Source organism: Larus michahellis, chromosome Z, assembly GCF_964199755.1.
Source record: "Larus michahellis chromosome Z, bLarMic1.1, whole genome shotgun sequence".
NCBI classification, from domain to species: Eukaryota; Metazoa; Chordata; class Aves; order Charadriiformes; family Laridae; genus Larus; species Larus michahellis.
The window spans coordinates 25,815,247-25,831,907 of NC_133930.1; the positions used below are offsets into that span (position 1 = coordinate 25,815,247).

General features: G+C 43.9%; 1 protein-coding gene and 1 pseudogene across 2 annotated transcripts in view; both read left to right on the forward strand.

Annotated features, from left to right (window-relative positions):
• The window catches only part of LHFPL2 (LHFPL tetraspan subfamily member 2), a 123,227-nt gene extending 109,810 nt beyond the window's left edge, over positions 1–13,417 (forward strand). For both annotated transcript variants that reach the window (XM_074570655.1, XM_074570656.1), the window contains one exon: positions 13,023–13,417. In XM_074570655.1, coding sequence (XP_074426756.1) covers positions 13,023–13,279 — 257 coding nt within the window. In that variant the 3' untranslated portion in view covers positions 13,280–13,417. The remainder of the gene's footprint in view (positions 1–13,022) is intronic.
• Positions 13,349–15,994, forward strand: LOC141735726 (uncharacterized; annotated as a pseudogene).
• The last annotated feature ends 667 nt before the right edge of the window (positions 15,995–16,661 follow it).

Below are 16,661 nucleotides of genomic sequence, written 5' to 3' on the forward strand. Positions count from 1 at the left end.
GAATTAAACAATACAGTCCACAAAGCATTTTGTACATGTTAGGGGATAGATCAGTCCTTTTTGAGTTGTAGTGAGGATAGAAGCACTTCCTTTCTTATAATTCAGATAAATGACACAGCATGAAACCGGGTAATAGAAAGGTCACGTTACTGAAACCGTTGCTGTGAGAAGTACGCCTGCCAGTGTTTGCAGCCAGGCGTCTTGTGGCTAGCAACTTGTTTTCTCAAGATTAGTTTTATTTGGTCCACTGCTACTTTTGTGCCAGTAGCATTACAGCATCTGCTTACTTAGTTGAAATTATTTTTCTTACGACTTATCGCAGCTGTTAATTTCAGCTTTCTCAGTTCCTCAGTTTTGGAAAATTTGCTTAAGGTTGCTTAAGCAAGTTGTTCAAGGACAGTTGTCGGCATAGTTAATCCATACAGGGATTATGATAGCTAGACTAATGCCCTGACCAGAGAATAAGATATAACCCTGCCTAGATTGACTTAAGCATAAGATCGTTCTTTCAAATGTGAACAATTATATTTTTAATAAGCGTAGGAGAAGAATTCACAAATTCATTTTGTTTATCAGCCTGTATCAGTCTAATATTTGCAAGTATGTCAAACATCTCATTTTCAAAGATGAGATGCACCCGTGGTAGAGTCATCTACAGGAACCCAGGATCTTGCAGATTTAATCTCATTTAAAATCTCTATATCTTTGCAGTGGAGATTTAATATAATTAAAAACATACAACAAGTTTGTTTATTCCTGGAATTTGTCATGAAAAAAAAATAACAGACACTGGATGTATCTTTCAACATTGGTTGTGACCTGGATGATGCCTACGGTGAAATTACAGAGCAGAAAGCAACATCTCTTCTGTTACAGCCCTTAGACAAATGTGCAAACTCTCATTAAGGTCAGCGGAAAAGAGCCATACATGTATCTGGTCCATAGAGAGTTTTTTTGTGGCAGGAAATTAGAAAGACAAAGCCATAAAGAAGAAAATATGGCTCTTGTTTAAACTCGTGTAATTTCTTTTATAGAGCAAGACCTTTTACCACTTATTTTCAGACTGAAGTGCCTTTCATTCTGGAGCTGTAGAAACAGTAACCAGTGGCCCTGGTTTTGGAGAAGTATGAGGATCGTTTCATCTGGAAAAGCGTCTTTTCTCTGCAATAGAGAGTGCAAAGAATGGAGCCATGTAATTAAATAGATAATTACTACCCAGCAGCAAGAAGACCAGGCAGACTTTCATTTGAATGTCTTTTTGGGAAAAGTACTCTATTTTTGCAGTCTGTGAATCACTTGAAATGCAGAGGCTAGAAGAGACAGCATGTTATTATATGGTAGCTGACAAGAACCGATTTGAAGTACATTTTCACATTAATCATCTAGTTATAGGAAGTAAATATAACTAGATTCCCTATTGACATATCTTGGTGTGCATATACGATAGCTGCATGTGTGTTTACAAGCCTTATTTGGGCTTGGGTACTTCACTTTGGTGCTAAGTAATATATTCTAAACATAACATGGACAGAGGCTAAAAAGATTCGGTTTCTGTCCCTGACACAGTTTCCTTCGTGAAGGTCATCATCAACAACTTTTCTTGGCCTTTTTTTTTTTTTTCTTGTTTTATTTTGTTTTGTTTTTTTACTTCTGTGGGCACAGCTGGGCATAGCTGGTCCCCAGCATCACGGCTGGGTGGACATGGCCCCTTCCCCACAGCCTGTGGGGACACAGGTTGCTGGTGAGCCACAACCCGCCAGCGACACCCTGACCCCACGCCAGGAGGCGGAAGCTAAATTAGCAGCATGTATATTATCTCAACCGCAAAAGTCGAGCAGGCCCCTGTGTTTCCTTGTGGGGAGTGATGCCATCATGTTCCTGTGAAGGCTTTGTGGGGAGTGGAGCGGAAAGGGTGCTGGCGTGCCAGGAAGGCGGCTGGGTTTGGGAGTTCGGTGTCAGTTACTCCTGCTCTGCCATGCTGGAGCAGGGCTGCATTGCCAGGCAGTTGACCGAAAAGGGATGTAAAATAGTTTCTCTTCTCTAAAGCCTTTCTTAGTGCTGATGGCTTCATCTGGGGTGCCTCCTGTGCATCACCCCCTTCTCACCACTTTCTGTTCACAGCCCACTGTCTCCTAGCTCAAACAGGGCTTGACTAAACAGGTTTCTGACAAGCGCATGGAAAAAAAAAAAAAAAAGCATGTAAAAATTGGGTTGCATCAGTCAAGACACCAGCTGCTTCCCAGCCGCACACTGAGGGGTGTCTCGTTTGGTCAGGTGAACGCATGGCTGCGTTTTGCTGTCTTGTGGCTTAGCGGGCCGGGCTTGTTACGCCTGTAGCAGATATACATCCAGTTAGACAAAGCAGACGTTTGTGGCCTCAGAGGCTGCCGCAGGTGGGCCGGGAGCATTAGCTTCCCCCGGCCACTTTGTCAGAGTCTGTCTGCTTGGGCCCAGGAGTTTGCAGTAGATTTGGGCTTCCCTCCCTCACCCCAGCAGTTTCTCCTGCAGCATTGCTGGGGATGACTCGGCTTCTTTCTTTGCAGGGTCCTACTTTAGTATTCTCCTCTGATCACCCAAGGCTGAGGTTTCCTTAATGTTTCACCCTACTTTATTCCTGCCCAGCAGTTCCTCTTGTACCCCTGCTTTGTTCTGGGAGACTGTTTTTTAACTTGGCGTTTGTTCTGTCCAGTCCCAAGCAGTGAAGTCTCTTCCACATTATCTATTTGGGTATCTCACAAGCTCTCCCGTGTTCATTCTTTTGCCCATGATTTCTTATTTTTTCCCTTTTATGTCTTCTTCTGTTCCCTGCTGTGGTATCTGGGGGGTTCCTCTATCAGAAACAACCGCAGTACTTGGGCAATAGCTCAGTTCCAGGAGTGCAGCTTTACCCTCAAATGCAAGGAAACTTCTCCACAATTTTCTAACATGAAGAGGTGAAACCAAGTTTGAAGGCAGTTGCGTCTGTAACAGTCCATCTCTGCTGCTGGAAGAGTTTGTTTTCTCTTGCAATAAAAAAGAGTTCAGTGTATTGTACTTACTGGTCATCATTTCCATTGGGAAAGCTAGGTAATTAGGAAGATGGCCTGAGCAGAGCGTGATGGGAACCATCTGAAGGCAAAGAGGGTCTAGAGCTGCTTGTGGGGGTGTACGCAGTAGGATCCGGCTGTGCAGGGTGGGCTCGGGGTGCATGGGGCCATGCGGCTGCATGCTCCTGGCTGCTGGAAGGTAGGGAGGCCGTTGGGAGTTGCGGAGGAGGAAGCTGAGGAGGAAGTGGGAGGTTGGCCAGGACTTTGCTCAGAGAGGGGAGAAAACGCAGAAGGAGCAGCAAGCTGATGTGGAGGGGGCATGGCACTGCTATAGAGCTCGCTGATGCTCAGAGCATGACATGAAAGGTCATGATAGTTGCAGAGTAGTTTAGGATATTCGGTTGTAGGCAGGAGCGTGCTGTAAAGAAGCATTATTTTGTCTGAGAAAGGGCCAAGCTGGCAAGCAAGGAAGAGAGCACCTTGCAAGCTCACGTTGCTGCCTGCAGGCGACGGAAGCTGCTGCTCGGCCGGGGAGCCCAGGCAGCAGGAGAGCAGAGCGAAAGTGGTTTTGCCCTCGAAGGCAAGGAAGCTTCTTGTTTGTCTTTCTAAAACGCAGAGCATGCATTTTTCAAAAAGTATATTTCCTCTTGGATTCAGCTCAGAGTTTTTCTTTTCTGATGCCAGAATTCTGAATTCTTGGGGTGGGAAGAAAGAAAAAAAGGGGGGGGGAAGGGGGGAGGGATTTATAATGGAAATCCTGACAGTCTGAACTGCTTTTGCTGTCTGCGGTATAGTGCTTCCTGTAACCTATATGGCCAAATGCCAGCACGACATCTAATACACGCTTGGCTGCTGAAAGTTCAAGTGAAGGGGACTGCTGTGTTGGACTATGCCAGGGAAGGAAAATTGAGTTCAAGTGCTAAATTGCTGTTGAGCCTGAGGGAGAGTATTAGTAACTTCAAAGAAATAAAGTGAAGATTTCAGTGTTTAGTTAGATTTGGTGGTCGGCTCATCTCCTGCGCTACCAGGATGGGCATGTGGGAACCAGACGACACCCAGCAGATTGTAAATAGAACAGAAAAATAAACAAAAAATACAGGGTTTCAGTGATCAAGTTTGGCAGCTGATTTTCTCAGGAAGCATAAATCTCTTCCATCAAACAGTGCTCAGTGTGAGACACTCACGCTACCCACTGAGAAGTGTTTTACTGTGGCACATGTGTACACCAAGGTCCCTTACCTCTACTGGCATAGGTGGGCTGCCGAGAACTTCTTTACACCCCTTCCCTGGCGATGCGGGCTAAGGGAGCGCTGGCTGCCCCCCGAGAGGCCAGGAGGAAGCGGGAGGCTAGCAGGGCTCCCTTGCCCTCGGATTTTTGCTTCCCAGCCTCAGAGCCAAGACTGGTGCTGCTGTTTATATATAGGATGCAAACACTAGGAGAATATTTAAACTCAGCAAATGCTGTGTTTTCACCCAAACACAAGAAAAAAGATGAAAGTGGCTCTATCAAGACGGGGGGGGCTAATTTATGATTAGTTCCTGTCTTCAGTGTGCCAGGTGTGGTGGTAAGGGAAATCAGTGGGTTTGAGTTTTGCTTCCTTCCCCCACACAGATCACCTGCACTCTGCTGCTGTACAACCCTTGAAGACACCCAAAATTCTCCCCATCCTGCATCCCCCTTCCTCTTTTCTTCTCGCTGAATGGAGTTCCTCTGCAGCTCCTTCCCCCTGCAGCCCCCAAGGTCTTGTTTGTGCTGCAGGATCAGTATTGAGGAAATGTAATGCCATGAAAGAGATGGCCTGCAGCCTTTTTTTCTCTTTGGCTTAAGCCAAGGCAGGTTGTTGCTTTGGCCGCCCCCACAGGGCTGTGGTCAGGAGGTGGTGGTTTTCATTCCCTTGGAGGGCATGGCGCTCACTGGTCAAATGGCAGGGGAAAAGGTTACGGTGAGTGATGTGAAACATGCTATGTCTTCTCCTCTGCTTCTTTCATGGATGGAATAATTGGCACGGTCTGATATTTCCTTCCTTGATGCAGGAACCTCCGGAATTTACCATCCACAACTGAGTTTCTCATTTCGCAGCTTCAAGCCTTTTATTGGGCCGTCCTAGATTAAAAACAGTCAATGCTTCATTGGCTTTAAAAGTAGAATGTGAGAGGTGACCAGCCCTTGCAGTGGTGCCTGAGCAGTGGCCCTATGAGTAACTGCAGTTACCTCTGCATTGCTGAAAACTTGTAAACATTTGGCTTTTCCCCTATAAGGTGCTTTATCTCGACTTAATTGCAGGGTTAGCATCGGCCGCACAGGAGCTCCCGTAGTGTGGTGACATGACTGCATATGGCTGATGGCCAGTGAAGAGGCAGCGGTGTCATTTCAGGGCTTGGGACTGATTTTACTTTGAGTCTCTGCATTTCCTTCCCCCCCAACTAATGGGGACCCTCACCACAAGTATAAAAATTATTAAAAGCTAATGGCAAATTTGCCCTGCACTCTCCTAAAAACAAGAGTCTGCAGGGTCACATTTCATTACAGAGAAATCCAAGCAGTTAGATCACACCAGTATCAAATAAACCAAGTCCTGAATCCCCCAAATGATGTTATTCTGCCAAAGCAATCCATGTCAAGCTGATAAACTGACTTATTTTTGGCTTTTTCTGTGGGTAGCAAAATAACTTCAGTTGTCTCCCACCAGTAGCCCCCTGCACTGTAGTCCTGTCCCTGTTTCCACATCCCAGCATCAGTAGTTTACGTATGTTTGCATAGGTTTGGTTATGAATGAGCATCTTTGATTTGCTTAAGAAATGGAAAAAGACACATGAACAAATGGTATAGTTAATTTACTGTTGAAAAGAGTGGGGATCTTATCCTTTTCCTCAGCTTGGGGAAAGCAGTGGTTAGGGAACTGCTTTTTCCTCTGGTAACTGCTTACCCTTATATCACCCTGAGTTATAAACAATATAAACAATATCACCTGGTTATAAACAGTTAATTCTCCTGCCTCAGCTTAGGGTATCCCAGGTTCACTGGGATCTGTACATGGCTGCGGTCCTCTGCAGTGACCGCAGGTGTGGAGGTATGGACCTTACCACAGTGCATTGCCTGCCAGCAATGCTCCCCACCCTCAACAGCTGTGCTTCCAAACTTACCCCTGATCCCCTCTGCTTGTGCAAACCTGCATTGAGTGTGGTGCCCATGTAGGCTTTTTTTAAGCATTGATCTTCTCAGTGTTACTAATTTTTCTTTTGTTTGTTGTGCAGCGTTTCCAAGTGGGCCAGAGGCCATCTGCAGGGCTCTAGGGCTTGCAGAGTGTCTCCCCTTTCTTCCTGGACAAAGACCTTTCTTGCCTCTGGTCAGCTCCATGTGTTTGGTGGGTCTGGCCGTCATCCAGGGGGATGGAGAGCAGCTGCAGAGGCAGGTCTGGGGCCCTGTGCTCCTCCCTTCAGCATCTCAGCACTACCCTCACCCTCTTCCTATATCCAGTGTGGAGTGCTGAGACCACCACATCAGCTGGCCTGCGTCCACCTCATTAGCTCTCATCTGATTAAGATGGGATTACCGAATCATTTCACAGGGTTGAAGGTGTCTGTTACACAGCTGCTGAGTAGGAGGCCGGTGCTTTGGTTGAGTGTCGGTAGCTGAAGTGGTCAAAAGCACGCAAATGGTGACCTGGTAGTGTTCCTCCAGGGTAGGGGTTTGTCAGGGAAAGTTTGCATATGTGAAAGCCTCCTTGGGTTAAGCCAGTGTAGTACATTTGTACAAATATTTTATGCATAAAATTGTTCTGGTATTCAGGTAGCTTATTGACAGATCTGGAAAGAAGAGCAATAAAGGCGGGGTTATTTTGCCTGGCTGGTGCAATGCCCTCGGGCTGAGCGTTAATCTCCTGTGGTTGCGCAGAAGATGAGAATGAGCAGGATCACTGCCACTGAGGAAGCGACCTGCCTGGGTTGCCTGCATGGTGTTGTGCAAGGCTAATCCCTCCCCACCTTTACCCTTTTTTCTCTTCCTCTCCTAAAATGTTGTTGCTTGGTTGTGCTGCTCCATGGGAGCCTGTTGCAGTACCACCTCATTGATCACAGCTGCTTAATTTCCTGTTTCTTCAGCAGCATTTAAAAGCTTTTTTTGCTATTTTGCTAGGAAATGAGAAGATAGTTTCAGGCTTTGCAATGGAAATTGGCTTTGTTAGTATATGCTGTTGTTTAATATGGCACAACAGCAGCTGCACAGGAGACTGTCAAAACTAAATAGAATGCCTTCACTTAGCTAAACAAGCATCTGCCTAAACCCTGTCTCAAGGGTTGCTTCCAAGGATGCAATGAAAAAGCTTTTACTCAGATCTGACCCCAGCATGTAGTGTGACATACAAATGCCCGTAACGATAGATGGGTCTGTTGGTTTTCCACGATAGCCTGGCAGCTCACAGTGTATAAAACCAGGAGGAGCGATTGCTGCAGTTCCAGGCCCTTAGAAGGGGAAAAGCTCTTGGTGCACAAATACAAAAAGACTTCTCCTATAGAAAAAGCATTATTGAACTGTCTTCAGAAATGTCGTTGCACAGCCATGCGATCTGCTATATTTATATTGATATTTCACAGTATGCTGTCACGGTTTGCTTTGGTGTTTTAGGAGAAAGCAGTTGCTCTTACATCATTTGAGTATAGAAAGGCTGATGTTTAATAGGTTGTCTGTGTTGTAATCAGGAAATATATTTTAGTCTAATAATCACAATAAAATCTAAATCTCATCTAAATTCTGTATTTCTTAAGGCTTCTTTTTGGAAGCAGATAGTTAGGGATTCATAATAAAATGTTAAGTAAGTGGGAAAATTGCCTTCAGTGAAAGACGGGAAGATGTTCTCTGCTGACAGACTCACACCAAAGAGTTTTAGATGAGGTCTCTGGACAAAAAAAGTAACTTAAATAGTTTTCTCTTGTCATTCCTGGGCATCTGGCAGCATTGCGTATCATTCTTTCAGACCTCTGTTTTACGGACAACTAAGAGCAAAGGTAACTGAGAGCCTGCAACAGCTAACAAAAAGGAAAATGTAATTATGAAAAATTATCATGCTGATTTAAAGAAGTGGGATGGAGCTAATTAAGCAGTCGTAACAAGAGCATGTGTACAGCAGAAGCTACGCTCCCAGCAGCGCAGCTGTGCTCAGGGAGGGGGTGAAGTCTGTAACAGAGCAAGTCTGAGCTCTGCGAGCCTGTAGAGGAGCACAACAGAAAACAGCTTGTAATGTTCTCAAAATGAGTTTGTGTCTCCCAGCAGGGGGAACAAACAGCAATAATTCCACAGGTAGGTTGGCTGTGAATTAAAACTCATTTACAGTACGTCCGCGTGAAGAACTGCAACAATCTGTTGCAGACAACTTTTCTTCAGGCAGAGCGCTTGATTTTTGTTCTTTCTCTTGAAGATTGCCCTCTCTTCAAAGACACTGGGACAAGAGCAAAACCTGATTTATTAAGAAAAAGAAATCTCTGTCATTAATATTTACTGTTGTCCTGCCATATAGGTCTCAAGGCAAACTGTTGACAGGAGATAACTGTTGCTTTATCACATTATGCTGACATGAAGTTATGCAACACAAAACTCAGCTTTGTACTTCTATGGCTAACAAAAGCTTAAGTGCTTTAATGTTAATTTGCAGCATTAAATGACTTAGAAAGCTGGACAATACATATTAAATACAGAAGTAATATTTGAATGAATCAAGTGTAAGAACAGCTGAATCAAATTCAAGAAACCCAATAATTATAATAGTCAGTCAATCCAGAAAGCAACTTTTATACACAAATCTGTAGATTGTACTAGGAGCTGGTCTTGTGTTCCTGTGTGCTGTGAGCATCGATGAGTGCCAGGGATAAGGTGCTGGGCTCCCCTTTCCAGCCCCCTGTAAGCTCCAGGCCACACTCTCCGCTGTGGTTCATTCGTTGGCAAGGTACTTTGCTCCCGGCTTGGTGCAGCCCATCCGGCGCCCCTGGGGACTCTTCACAAAACAAAACCACGTGCACCTGTGTGGCCTAGCGCCGTCCACGAGCAACTGAGAACCCATTTCTCCTCCTTCGACGTTTTTCTTAAGACTGTCTTGTTGCAGAGACTGTAAAAGAAAACCTTGGTAACCAGCAGGCTATGGATTTCATGAAGCTATTGCCAATACGCTGGTTGAGGTTATGTCTCGCTGGTGTGCCTCGTCTGAAAAGCAGACTGTCAGCTATTGGAGGCAGAAGCTGTGAGCAGAGCTGGCAGGCTCTGTGGAAATGCAAATAAATAACCAGAACGAGAGAGCTGCAGGCAGGTGAGCCCCAGGGACTGAGCAGCAGCCCCGGAAAGGCAGGCATGTTGGCAGTTCAGCTTAAACTTCTGTCCAAGCAGCAAAGAGATGTAAGGGGCCTGGCCAGGCTCTGCCCTACAGACACTGGTATGGGAAATCAGCGCTGAGAATTCACCATGTATTTTCCCCTTGTGGATTGTCTGGCCACAGACCGGCCTGTAAGTGGTCTTTGCTCAACTGCAGCTGCTTGCACGTGTGTTAGATGCAGATCAAGGCTACGCTGTTAGCTGTAGAAACAGCCCTCTGGCTTTTCCGTGTTGCATGAAATGGTTGTGCAGCGCTCCTTCGGTCAAAGGCGGAAGAGCACAGAGACTGCCGAGCTGCTCGTATCATGTTTAACTGTTTTGCATGTTTAAAAGCAGACCATGACTTTCCAAGCAGCACCAGAACCTCTCCTGCCCTTGCTACCCCTACTGTATCTTACCTTGGTCTTTCCACATGGGTGTTTTTCCTTCCCTTCTGTCTGCGTCCATGTTCCCAGGAGCAGAGAGGCGTTTCTCTTTGGGGAGTCTCTGGAAGCTGCTGCTCTGGTTACAGGTAGTTGGACAGTTAAGTGCTGTGGATTGCTGGTTCTGCTTTAGCCCATGATTTGCTCTGTTGGTGGGTGGCAAAGCATCTTCTGTCTATTTTGTTTAAGCTGCAGGAGTCATTGACATGAGCTCTGTAGCCTGTGACTATTTTGTAGTTACTTGGAAGCAAGAGGCAAAGCTCCTCTTGATCTTTTCACTTGAGCGCCCCTTTTTGGGCAGGTGGGGAGATTCAGGAGGGGGTCTCTGCACCCTGCACAGATCAGATATTGCTCTGGGTGTTGGAGTTTCGTGTTGAATATGTGATGGGGAAGTCCGTGCCTCTAAACTTGCTCTTAGTGAGTGGGAAATCCAAGGAGTGCTGGTTTTGTTGTGGGTGTGTTGAATTGGCTTGATTGGATCATCTTTATTCACTTTTCCTAGCAAGTATGAACCAGGTATTAATGAAATGAGAAATGAGAAGCTCTCTATCTGCCCTGAAATGGAGTAGTAGAAGGTAGGTTTGCTGGTGGAAACATTACTTTCTTTTTTTTCTTTTATTATGCTAGGCCAGTATAGGATTCACAGTTAGTCATATGAAGGAAAAATCAGGTGAAACTCTGACCATATTCCAGTCCATACTTAAGACTTCTCTACAAATTTTGTTTTCATCTGTGAGAAAACAGCTGTAGTTTATCGTATTATGGGCTGTAGTCAATATTTCTCCATGGATTTTCTGTACTCTAACAAAAAAATCTTTAATTCAGTAAAGTCCTGTTGACTACACTTGACAGCATCGCTGTAGCCTTTTGGGGGCCCGAGTTTTGGGTAACAGCCTTTCAGCTTGGGGCATTCACACCATGAACCAGTAGCTTTCAGGAGTTGTTCAGAGCTCTGGTTTTGGTAAAAACAGACGGATGTAGCTTCTTAGTCCTGCTTGTGACTCAGTCATAAGCCAGGTTTGCTGTTAAACATGGGCTCTCTGGATTTGTGAGTGATGGAGTGGTAAATTTTAAATAAAAACTTCCTTGTTGGCAGCAGCTACATTGGCATTTCCGATCCGGCTTTTAATTCAGTGATGGTGATTTTTAACTACGAAAGGGCTTGTGATCATTAGAGAAAATGGCAACTTGCCCATACGAGCATACAGTCAGAAAAATAGATAGTGTGGTCATGCCGGTTACACAGAACAGGAAGCTAGTGATGAGTAGAGGAGAAGGAACTGCTGGTGTTTAGTCTGAAATGGCTGCGGGGCTCAGCAGGATGAAAGCACAGCTTATCCAGGTCTGTCCAAGATAAAGCAATACTTTATACTTAATGTAGTTTGGCCAATCAGCCAGGAAACGCTGCATAAAATTTGTCATTGGTTCTTAAATGTAAGCAGTGATGAAATCCCTTCACAGAGAACGGATATCACTCACTAATGGATTTTGCTGCCCCAAAGAATAATGACATTCAGTTCATTCATGCCCATGGTGTTGTGTCATCGTTAGAAAAACGCTGGAGGAAGGACTTTCTTTTGTGAGATGTCTGGCATTCGTAGACATCAATTTTAGACAGTTGGATGATGGTTTTTGCATTTTGTGTATATTAACGGCTTACTAGCTAGGACCCAGCTTTTCTTTCTCAGTGAGGAAGTTTTCTTGCATCTGGCTGAATTTCTTTAAACAAACAGTTAAGGAAATGTAACATACTGCAGAATAGGCTAGTTGTAATGGAATTGAAGATGCAAACAAGTTGTTACAGCTGTTCTTGGTAATCTCTCAGCATAGGGAAGAAAAAGGACTGTTTTTTATTTCATTACGTGGTAGAAATTTTGGGATTAGATGAAATCTCATGGATGAACCAGCACCATACATGAAAAGCACACCTTTCAGCCCACTTCTAGAAAGTGACAGCACCTTTACCAGCTCTTTTTGTCAAGGTGCCATGTTGAATAAAGGGCTTTACAGTGCAGGACACATAAATAATATTTATGGGATCTGGAAGGCTGTATTTATTTTCTGGATAAACTGTTTGTGTTTAAGCAAAAATTATTTTTCATAATTCTTCCTGTTCTGAGTAAAATTTTAAAGAAAACAGAAAGTAAATTTTGATACCTATGAGCTGTCCTGATGTTTAGCTCCTTCTTACATACCTTGTAGGAGGGAGATCTGTGATTTTTTCAGCCAGACCCATAAAAGTGTACTGTAGCCGCTAGCATATTAGGCATTTTGATTAAATCTCTCGTCTTTGTGCAAAGACCACATCATGTGTGCAGGAACTCTAGTGTGACGTTTAATTTCCTTAAGGAAGCCCTTCACTGCTTAGATAACGACTGGTCCTCATAGGAGAGAAAACTATGAATATGAGAGACGATTGGACAGGCAAAACATCTAGCCTGAGCTTTTTACTTCCAGCCTGAGGCACAGTGGGGTGTTTGTGGAGTTGAGGGTTTTGCTCCTGCATCACTCAAAACGTGCTTTCCTTCTGCATCAGTCGATCTCCAGTTTAGAGGATGCCGGTGTTACCCATGCGCTGGCCCTGGGTACTTCCATCTGTTTGTTTGGAGCTGATTCCAGAGTCCCTTCATTACAAAAGCAGCTTACTGAACTGGCAGTATTATTTTTCTACCGTGTCATAGTGTGACCAAATAAGCAGATGCAGCGTGAAATTATTTATTTTTTTTCCAGGCCAGAAGATCAATGTAGCAAAAATCCAGATGAAAAAAGGCAACGTGTTAATGATGAACAACTAAATAAAGCTGAATGAGGACTAGCTGAACACAAACTCAAAAGTGGATGCAAACATTCTTAAGTATTTGAAAAGTGAAAATATAAACAGTAGGTAGAGATGCTCAAAGGTTTTGCAAACTCTGTGTGAAAACAAAGGATGTAGAGGGAATATGGAGATTAAAATGAGGAACTAGGCCATTGTCATATGAAATAAGCCTTTCACAAGAAAAACAACGGGATATCTCCAAGTTTAGATGAAGCACTGCACGGTATATACTAGGGAACAATCAGTAAAGGAAAGCTGGATGGATAATGCTGAGTCTTCTCCTCCTAATCCTGGTACTTAGGAGTGAGGAGTGACCATGATGACCATTACTGTGTGTCTTGCGTTTGCTGTTACGCTGATCATTTGTTAAACTCCTGTCTTTCTGTTTTTATTTCTAGGCCTCTTCCTTATTTTAGGCTTGATACTTTACCCTGCAGGTTGGGGATGCCAGAAAGCAATAAGCTATTGTGGACCTTACGCTTCTGCTTACAAACTAGGAGACTGCACCTTGGGCTGGGCCTTCTACACAGCTATTGGTGGCACTATTCTGACGTTCATCTGTGCGGTCTTCTCGGCGCAAGCTGAAATAGCCACATCCAGTGACAAAGTGCAGGAAGAAATAGAAGAAGGAAAAAACCTTATCTGCCTCCTTTAACTCCAGTGGGGAAAAACACCAGTGCCTGGATCTTGATCTGCTTTCCATTGACTGGACAGGCAGATCTGCTTACCTATTGCTACCATTTGTGTGACTGAGCCCCATGCATTCCAGCCCCGAACTACTGAAATGGTCTTTCTTCCTTGCTGGGCAATGAGGATCAGAGGAAGGATCCCAAGAAAGCAGAATGTAAATACCTGGGGATATTTTTAGTTTCATTCTATGATCAGGACGTAGTGGAATATATTAATCTGACTGAGGAGGTGAGGAATCACGTGTATATAGCAAGAATGTTGTTGTTCTAACTGACAAATTCTGATTGATCGGATTGCCTTACCCACTTTGGTCACTTCGAAGAATTTGGATTTAAAATTTAAAAAGCCAGCACATTTATTTTATTTTTTTCTTATACAAAAGAGAAGCCTATTTAATTAGGCTTTGTTTCCAAGGGCTCCCGTCGCGTGTGAATATTCCACCACCACCTGGTTTGGTACCATACTTTTCATTGAGGTGCTTTTTGATACTGAACTAACTTAAAAGTACAGTGCCTTCTCAGATAGTAAGTATATCTTGGAGAAAGCAAAGTTGACATGACACAGTTTACACCAATCTTTAAGCATGTAAAAAGTCGGGTCCCTGCCGGGTTCTTTTGTCTCAAAACTTACAGTGCAAGGTGTGTGCTACTTGTTACTTAGCAGGTAAATCATTTTGTTTCCATTGACTAGATGGAGAAGCTGTTCTTACATTGGCTTCCACCTGGTTCTGAGAAAATTGTTTGAAATAACCATTCTCAGAAATATTTCTACGGCCTTGATTAAAACACGTGAAAGCCCAAGCAGATGACAGCTCCCCACAGCACAGCTGGGCATTATCCTGTGAATGCCAACAGTCTGGCCTGGGCTGTAGCCTCTCCTGAAAATGTAGATCGCACACTGGACTTCCAACAGTATTATTCTTTCTCTTGCCAGTGAAACCTCATTCCTAATCTACAGATCAGTCTGTCTCATGACCCAGAGCCACATGAGGCCTTAAGAAATTTACATTTTTCAGGAAGTCTTGCCAAATTCTACACAGCTGGGAAGATCTCTTCCCTTTTTTTAAAACCACACGTAGTATGGACCCTTTTCCAACTAAATCAACAGAAATAAAACAGACCTTGCCACAAATGACATTCCTTTCTCAAAAGCAGTTGGTTGTATTACTTGTGGTGTTGCATCACTTACTAGAACTACTGCTGAAAACAAAATTTAAAAGGTATTTTAAAAAACACAGGAATGATGCAACTGTGCCATACAGGCATTGGGGATAACTCATCCGAGAAGTAGTTCTAATGCAATACTAAGTGAATTTTAGAATCCTCTTTCTTACTTCTTGGTAGCTTAACATCTTCCAGTGACAATGTTATTCTCCATCACTTCACTGTATAATGTGGAGCAGAGATTCTTGTTTGTGCCTGGTCACTCCCTTAAAGTGTGCCATTAGTTATTTATAGGTATTAAAAAAATCATTGTTACTGTACAGGTAGATAGCTAATTTCAATATACTGCTTAAGTAACTGGTGATACAAGAGCTGTTCCGCCGTCGTGGCCAGCTGTGAGCACGGGTGAGCGCTGGCAGTGGTGGTGGTGGAGCATCCCTCCGGTGCCTGCTCGGCACCTCCTCGGCATGGCACATCTGTGGAGCAAACCAGGCCCAGCTCCCAGCCTGCCCGGGTCAGTGCCCAGGGCACCTTCCAGCCACGTGCCGGATGGATATGGAGGCGATCTCTGAGCCGCCGTGCAACAAACAAGGTCAGCGTCTGCTGATATTAAAAAGGGATTGTTTTAATCTAGCCTCTCCCTGCATTCACCTGCTCCTGTAAGCTGTGCCCACCATGTTCTAGTTTAAACAGGGTAATTCACTTTTCTTTTGAATGTTTAATTTAAAAAAACCCAAAAGTTATGGTCTGGAACCATTTTTGCCAGTCGCCTGCACAAAGCAAGATTTTATCCAAGTTACTATCACAAAGTGATGTCTGAGGACAAAAAATCACAGCCGGCACGTCCTGTGTGCACCTGTGGTGTTCTCCTTGTTTTTTCTCCCGTACCCACAAACGTCCCGTTGGGTCGGAAGGGCACGCACTTGGCTGGTACGGTGGGTCCATCACGGCTGACGAGCAGCGTCCTTGTGGCGTTCCTCCTGAGCCCTCTGCTGGAGCCGGCGCCACAGAGGCTGGGCCACCAGCCCGGCTGCGCTCCTGGGGGCCCTGCAGTTGGAAAAGGGGGGCTGGGAAGAAGAAGAGTAGCACGTAGAGCAGATAAGAATTAACTACTACATAGATTTAGGGGTTTAGCGCTTTTTTTTTTTTTTAAGGTGGGTAGCAATCCAATGTCCATGTCACCGCTGCCAGCAAATCTCGATGCTATATTATGGTGACAAATGCTGCTTTGGCTTGAGCACTTGATCAGTCAGAATAAGGTCAGTTCTTCCAAAAGGTTTAGAGGGGATATACTGCTTTAGCTTAGAAGTAAACAATGATCAACCTTCATTTACGTTGCTAGCTGACCTCTGCTGTGATCTACAGAACGCTTGAAAAATTTTTTTATAGTGCAGTTTTTAAGTACAAAGGAGATATTTTCAGTGGCATGTTTCGCTTTTGTTTGCATTTGTAACCAAGAAGAACCAGCTCTTCTGCTTGTTGCTGGTATACTATCAACTTGCTCTGCAACAACATAATCAACTAACTTGCAAAAAATATCCATGTTCATCACATAGCACAGATAGAAGACAGGCTGGGAAGAAATACAGAAAAAAAATAATCAGAATTTCTTTTCTCAGGGTTCTGTTTTTCTAGCAAGTGATAAGATGGTATATATTGCAGATTGTTTTTTTTTTCCTGGAGGTTGTTATCAGGTGTAGGGTGCACTCATTAAACTTGACAGCTGTTTAAAGTTGTTCCTGAAGTTCACCTCAGCAGTAGCTTTCAAAGATATTTTGGAGAAAAAAAACAAAAAAACAAAAAAAAACAAAGGAAAAAAGAAGATAAATTAGCTTAAAGCTAATTTAATTAATTTCATGAGGGGGCTGCGGAGTGTAACTGCTTCTCAATGTACATGCACTGCATAGGCTCTAGAAGAATTTGCTGTGGATTCTTTAAAACCTGTGTGCCAATTAGTTCAGTTTAACTTTGGTTTTGTGGTATTGAAGAATTCTTCAAACATCTGTGGTTTGATCAACTTCGTAAACTTATATTCTGTAAAGTGCCATAGACTTTTTTTTTTAATTGTAGCATATTTAAAATATATATATATATATATATATATACACAAACTTGTGTGAGATGTGCAATACCAGGAATGGGTTTTGTTGTGGTTTTTATTTTTTTCCTTAGTTTTTGCTTTTA